Source organism: Protomyctophum parallelum, assembly GCF_964188405.1.
Source record: "Protomyctophum parallelum genome assembly, chromosome: 8".
Taxonomy (NCBI): Eukaryota; Metazoa; Chordata; class Actinopteri; order Myctophiformes; family Myctophidae; genus Protomyctophum; species Protomyctophum parallelum.
Genome location: NC_139703.1, coordinates 5,580,444 through 5,588,025, shown reverse-complemented (window position 1 = coordinate 5,588,025; position 7,582 = coordinate 5,580,444). Strand labels below are relative to the sequence as shown.

General features: G+C 45.5%; 1 protein-coding gene across 1 annotated transcript; it reads right to left on the bottom strand.

The window, feature by feature from the left end:
* Positions 1-223: 223 nt before the first annotated feature.
* drd5a (dopamine receptor D5a) lies at positions 224-1,489 on the bottom strand (the record flags this gene model as incomplete). The annotated part of the gene is made up of 1 exon (XM_083770827.1): positions 224-1,489. Exon 1 carries the CDS (start codon positions 1,433-1,435, stop codon positions 224-226), a length of 1,212 nt encoding a protein of 403 aa, XP_083626953.1. The 5' UTR covers positions 1,436-1,489.
* Positions 1,490-7,582: the final 6,093 nt, after the last annotated feature.

Here is a 7,582-nt window from a genome sequence, read left to right as displayed (position 1 = left end):
GAAAATACTGTGCTCTCACAGTCAACTATTTTGTGCGACGCGTAAACTCTTTTTTTTTTCTTTTTTTACACATTGTGCTTCAAATATACGGAAGCAACCTCATGAACAAATGAACACAGACTTCACTTGTTGCCTATTAGGACACCGACACGTCACTTTTATAACGGTAATAACAACATCACGTTAAAGTAGCCATAATACACGAGATGATGATGATATAAGGTCAGTGTAATCCATTGCGTGTGAACGGTGACATTCTGTCGAGGCTTATGTCCGCCTCGCAGTCATCCAGGTCACACACCGAGTCAGTGGCATTGTCGTTGTTGTGAGAAAACTGCGATATTCTGTCAAACGTCTCTTCGTGGTCAATACACTCGACCACGTTGGGCATCATGTTGACGTACGCGTTGACCATCTCCTTGTGCATGAGAGTGTCTTGGTTGTACGACACCAGCTCGTTGCTGATGTTGACGGTCTCCACGGGCGTGCTGGAGCAGAAGTTGCGGCAGCCCAGGAGGCTGGCGAACGCCTTCCTGAACTCGGCGTTGAACGCGTATATGATGGGGTTCAGCGACGAGTTGGTCCAGCCGAACCACACGAACACATTGAACGTGGTCTCGCTGACGCACGGCAGACCCGCGTCCTGGTCCGCGGCAGGCCGGTCGCAGAACGGAACCATGCAGTTCAGGATGAAGAAGGGCAGCCAGCAACACACGAACACGCCCATGATTATCGACAGAGTTTTCAGAACTTTGGTCTCCCGCCTGATGGACGTCTTGAGCGTGTTGTGGTGCTGGTACTCCAGACTGTTGTTCCTGCAGCTCTGCGCGTGTTCCGCCGCGCGCTCCAGCGACGCTATTCTCCTGATCTGTATCTGTGCAATCCGATAGATTCTCGTGTAAGTCACAATCATAATCGCCACGGGGATGTAGAAACTTATCAGGGACGAGGATATGGCGTACTCTCCGTTGAGGCTCGAGTCACAGTTATCCTCGTGCACGGGCGCGCCAGCCGTGGAGGAGTTATTGCGCACGGCGCCACCGAAGTTCAGCTCGTCCTCGGCCGCCTTGTGCCAGTTGAGCTGCACCGGTATGAAGGAGATGAGCACGGACAGCGTCCACGTGACGCTGATCATAACGAAGGCGACCCGCTGGGTCATCTTCCTCTCGTAGCGGAAGGGGCTCGAGATGGCCCAGTATCTGTCCATGCTGATCACGCACAGGTTGAGGATGGAGGCGGTGGAGCACATGATGTCGAACGCCACCCAGATGTTGCAGAAGGCGCCGAACGGCCAGTAGCCCGCCACCTCGGCCACCGCCTTCCACGGCATCACCAGCACGGCCACGAACATGTCCGACACGGCCAGCGACACGATGAAGGTGTTGGTGACTTTGGAGCGCAGGTGCCTGAAGCGCAGCACCGCCGTGCACACCATGATGTTCCCCAGCAGCGTCCACAGGATGAGCAGCGCCAGCAGGCAGCCGGTGACCGTGCGCATCATCCACTCCCTCCTGGGGTCGGACTCGGACGTGGCCTCCGGTTCGGTGCTGCCGTTGTTGCTCCACATCGACATGTCGTCTCCTCCTCCTCCTCCTCCCAGAGCTACCGGCACGGCGTCGCTCACGTGCGCCGACGATGCGCGGTATCGCGCCGGGCTCATCTCCATGGGTCTTCCCCTCTCTCTCTCTTTCAGGTGAAGTTGCGGTCCGTGGCGTTACGCTCTGCTGTGACGGGCGCAGTGACCAGCGGCACCTCGCCGGAATGTTGTTGTTGTTGTTGTTGGTGGTGGTGTTCTTGTTGTTTTTGTTGTTGTGACCGCGGCTGCGGCGCTCTCCGCCGCCATCCTGACCTGGAGTCGTGGTGGGAAACACGGGAGAGCAGGACAGAAGTGAAGTGATGCAGGGTTAAGGCTGAACAACCGAACGGGGAGTTCGGTGCGCGGCGGAGAGGCTGAAGCACAGCAGCGCGCCTTGACGAGCGCATGTTGTAGCTTCGCCCGTCCGACCGTCTCTAACTAAGCCACCCTGCCCAGAGTGATGCTGCCGCTCTGAACGGACTATACTCCAAGCCCATTTGTGACTTGTTAGGGTAGTAGAAAAGGGGAGGGAATCCCGGAGCACTCTCCAACCCACACAGGCACACACACACACGTGAACGCGTGCGCCACCACCCACCCGCCCACGCCAGCGCGCCTCGCCTCCACAACACCGCAGTGTGGAGAATGTGATGTGAATTTAATAGAACAATTAGAAAGGGGTCGAATGTGGGGACGCATTGATTGATGATGGGCATCGGGTGTCTTCATTTACGACGACAAGTGTCACTAATGACAAACAAACTGTATTTAGCATCAGCATCAGCAGCTCTTCTCTAGCACCCAAACAATAATCACAAACACATTGAATTAAACGTATATGTCACCCTAATTGTGCTGCATGGTTTTGTTTGCAAATTCTTTCTTTTATTTTTATTTATTACGTGCTACAGACTTTGACAAAGAGGCCCGTGCTGTTCACAAGTCAATTGTATTCAAATACATTCAATAAATTCAATAAAATAAAATAAATCACATTATGAAACTATTTGAATATAGGTATTTTATGAGTGAACCGTGAAGAAGCAACAGCCGTTTTGATTGATTGATTGAAATATATATTAAAAGTTTGCAGAATTACAGTAGCCTACATTTCAAGCACAAACTCAATACAAAGACTGTTAACTGTGAGTGGACGACCCAATTAAGCATTACACTTGTTTACAAGAGGGTCCACCATGTACAATTCATCAAAAAACTCAAAGTTCAAACGGCATGCTGGCTACAGTGGACCAGTGGTGCTCTGTTTGTGGAGCTATCCGTGGTGCTGAAGATAGAAGGGGGGGGGGGACGCTCTGATGAACTTGTAACATACAAGGCACAACCACTTCCACCATTTCCAAAGAAAAATAAAATAAACAAATATAAAGGACTATGTGTGAAGTTCTGGTGACAGCCTTAGATATACCCGTCGAGGGCCGAGGCTATAGGCTATAGTGTTTCGGCGGGTGGAATGACGCACTGTCGACTACACGAGTGAGTTTGCCGTTTCATTCACCTCTCCTACCCCCAAACCCCCGCCCGCCAGCAGGAACATTATTCTAAATGACTCACACTCAACACACATCCGCATGCACGGCATTGCGCGCCTATAACATCTGTCAGGGCATGACACGACCATGCACTGCACTATAGCGTTTCCGGCTCTGAAACGTCAGAGATATTTTTAGTTGTGTCTACATGCCTGTCAAATCGTTTTGACACCCATGTCAAAATAAACCCCGAGCGCAACCGTGCCAAACTCTATACAGCCTGCCCTGCATAGCCGAATCTGCAGGTTGTGTGTGTGTGTGTGTGTGTGTGTGTGTGTGTGTGTGTGTGTGTGTGTGTGTGTGTGTGTGTGTGTGTGTGTGTGTGTGTGCGTGCGTGCGTGCGTGCGTGCGTGCGTGTCAGAGACAGGCGCCGTGCATGTCCTGAAGAATTACGTGTTAGTTAACACAGGAATCCGGACATGTTTGTGCATAGTAAATCGAATTGTTTCATGGGGATTAACATCAATTAACATTGAGTGTTTCAGGTGATATTTGGCCAGGAATAGCCTTTCCCAGCAACATGGCCTGTAGGCCTATAGCCTACGACAGTCGGCAGATGTAGCTCTTTAAATACCCATAGAGATCTGTTTCACATTTTTACTAAAACAATATGTCAATCTCTGAAACTCGTGTGCGTTCACAGATCATGCATGCACATAGATTGCACATAGGCCTACAGTGCTTTTTTAAGTTTGTTAAATAAAGCCAATATTCATTAAGGAAAATGAAGACAAATGCCATTCCATACGCCTACATTATATACATATCACACAAGCTATAGCAAATAGTACCACACTATACCACATATCTACTGCGAATCCCCTCGACTTGCCTGAATCGTCTCCCAAAACGTGGCTACATGGCGCCATCGTGCGGTAGAATGATTAACTATAAGCTTACTACAAATCAGTGGACAGCAATTTATGCATTCTCCTATTTTACACTTGACCAGGGACACCCCCAGAAGAGAAGATTCACGTTTTGTTTGTCTGTTTGTTTTAAAAGTTAGTCACTTTAAAGAATTTTCAAAAATGCTCAAAAATAGCAGATTTACAAGCTCGAAGCATGTGACACGCTGTGAGCTTTTATAACTATGTGTGGATAGAAAATTGATACAATGGTTAAAATTATTGTGATGCTATATTAACACATTTTGCTGCACGGGGTGCGCCTGGAACCTCCCCCAAGGACCCTGGGGGTCCCCAAACCGCACTTTGAGAACCAATGATCTTGAGGGTATTATACAGGTAATATCTGCCCAATAAGTTATGACATCCACACATTTAATGAAAAAGGACAGCTATTCTTTATTTCATGAAAGCAAAAGATATACATTCATCACTAGAGTACGCATAATTTCTTATGAGCACCACATTCATTACAGTTTCACAAAAATCGTGTCATCAGTGTTTTGTATATTGATTGTTATCAGCTCAGCAATATTTACAAAACTAGTATTGCATTTTTTTTGCACCTATAAAAACAAGCATTTACCACAAGTTGGCACGTACTGTAATGAGAAACACATACAGTAAGATAGCACCGGGTTGAGAACTTTCGGAAAGTCTTGACAGCCTAATCAGAATACACAGATTACAGTACAACTGTGTTTGTTTATGTTATCGCATAACGTAAATCAACAGTTTCACAGAATGCGATAATGCCAATGCTGATGTAAACGTATTTACCCCCAAAAATTATCATATTTTATAAAAAAAAATAAAAATTGTGAAAATAGCAGATCTATAAGCTCACAGGTTGAGAACCACTGCAGTAAAGCCGTGGTAGAGGCTGTTCTTCCTCACCAGCGTGCAACGTGTCTGTGTACCACAGACATTTGACAAAATATCCCATTGATGTTAAAATTGTATAATACAAATATCTTAACCATGGATGTCAACATACTGTAGCAGGTTTTCAAAGCCGGGTCGTGGCCCCCAGGTGAGGAGGAAAATGTAAAAAAATAAAATAAAGAATTAAAATAAAATAAAATATGTATATATACAAATTTAATTTCAACTCAATTCAGTTCATACGAATATTGTGCCAGTATAACAACTTTCAACCTGGCATCCCTATTTTAGGAATGCCAAAAACTTCCAAAAATGTTTTGATATGCCTATAAGCTCACGTAAGCTTACGTAAGCTTGTAAGGGGGGTTGGGGGACGACGACGACTGTAACAACTGCAAATTGCAATCTACAATTGCAGCAATACTAAATCAGCTCAGTTTAAGCAATAACGCATCAGAGGAAGACTGATATTTCTGGGAAAAAACACCTGCCATCTTTATTAGGGATGTCCCGATCACGTTTCTATTTTTACTCCCGATCCGATTCTGATCATTTGATTTTTCCCGATAGAACACTTATGCCATATCACAATAGTAAAATATCCGAAATCACAGACAATATCCAGTCTAACATCATGATATGGATATATTGATACCAGGGGATGTCCCGATCGTGTTTTTTTGCTCCCGATCCGATAATCTGAAAATGACATGATCGGCCCCGATTTCCGATCACGTGATAAGATCGAGACAACCCTAATCTTTATGTTTCCTTCTGAACACAGTTGAATGATACTAGTATTATGAGACTATGGTCTCATTCTCACTTATTTTATTTGCTGCGTTTGCATTCACACTGCCTGTGTCAACAGCAGCAGGGAAACGCAGCAATGAACTTTATAATTGTGTTCTATGGTGGTGATCTATGGTGTTCAAATTATACTTTGAGTAATAGTTAGGACTTTGTGAATGCAGTGTGTCGGGGACTGGACGTACATACTCTACCAACTTGTTTTGTAAAGTAGGGGCTAGCCTACATACATAAATAAACCTGGTAGGTTAATAGGAGTAGCATACTGTCTACAGACTCTACACAAACACAGTTACCACTTTTATCTGCCTCCAGATCAGCGGAGCCGCCCGTCAGGATTCCCAGTCCAGGGGCGAGAGCCAACTCTTTATGCGACATGCAACATTGTGCAAATGTGCGATGGAACCTCATCGCCCAATTCTCTTGCTATATATCCTGTACACTGCATTGTTCTACTGTAACTAAACTTCAGCATTCTACTGTAACTAACCTTCAGCATATTTTATATATGATCGTCTGGCCATATTGCAATAAGGGCTTCTATCTCTTCATTAGACCACGTGGGACACCCATGGGACACCTTTACGCGTCGCTGCAAAATGATGCCTTCTCCTTCCTCGTCGTGTGCCAAATACCAACTTCTTCATGCCACAATGGCACATTCACCCCCTATATTTAATGCGATTGCATTCACACCTGCAGTGATGCGCACTCTGTTGTGCTTTGAAGCTAAGCGAAACCAGAGGATTCGAATTTGTTTGTTTGATGCACAGCCAAATTTGATTGAGCCTTCATACCTGTCCAAACGAAGCACACTTTCCGACAATACGCAGTAAAGCATCCTGGTGTGAATGCCACCTAAGCAAGTAAGTGTAGACAAGCCATGTGGCCCATGCATATAGGGCAGGTGCTTACCTCCTGCTTCTGTTGCGTGAGGCAGCTTGATGTGCAAGTACACCCCTGGACAGGGGTCGCAGGGACTTACCCCCAGGCTGAGTGCCAAGCAGGGAGGCATTGGGTCCCATTTTTAGAGTCTTTGGTATGACTTGGCCGGGGTCTATATGAGAATAGTGGAACGTATTACAGAAACATAGAAGATAACAATTCTTTTGTTGCTCGACATAAAATAAACCATCCACATACAAGGATGGCAGCATTGACAGAACTTAAATGAGTGAGAGAGGCAAATACAAGACGTAGTAGTGCACAGTTCTGAGAACAATTGTCCAATACATGTGGAAGCATAGTGCTGTGCTAAGATGACCATCACTAGTTTAGTAATTCAAGTACTCCATACCAATTCACTGAACTACTTGAACTACTAAGTGAAGTAAACGAGAACGTTATCCATTACATACTGTACACATTTCAAACATAAACACAGTAACGTTCAAAGGTGTATGCTGTTGCACTGCTGGCTTTGTGAAATACAGTACTATTCCCTTTTGTTTGTTTGTTTGATTTAAACCAGGAGGTGGCTGAGTGGTTCGGTTGTAATATATGAATTTATAACTGAGATGTGGTTACTTTCTCCGTATCACGTATGCAGCATGTATCTCAAAGTACACTTTCAGTTGTCCATGTGAAACGGTTCAAGCTCGGTTGTGTTGCTGCACAATTCAAAACCTGGCATGTAAAATATCATATATGTAATGTATCAACTTTACTTGATGCGCCTGTCGGGAAGCTGAGAAGACCCGTCAAAATGGAACGGCAATACAAAGCAACAGGGCCTTTTGTGGGGGGCTAGGTAAATACTTGGAAGACAAAAAAACAACCATTTTCAATACCATGTTTTACGTCTTTTGTTGGTTTAGAGAAGTAATTCTTTAGAACAGGTTCATTTTCTTCAA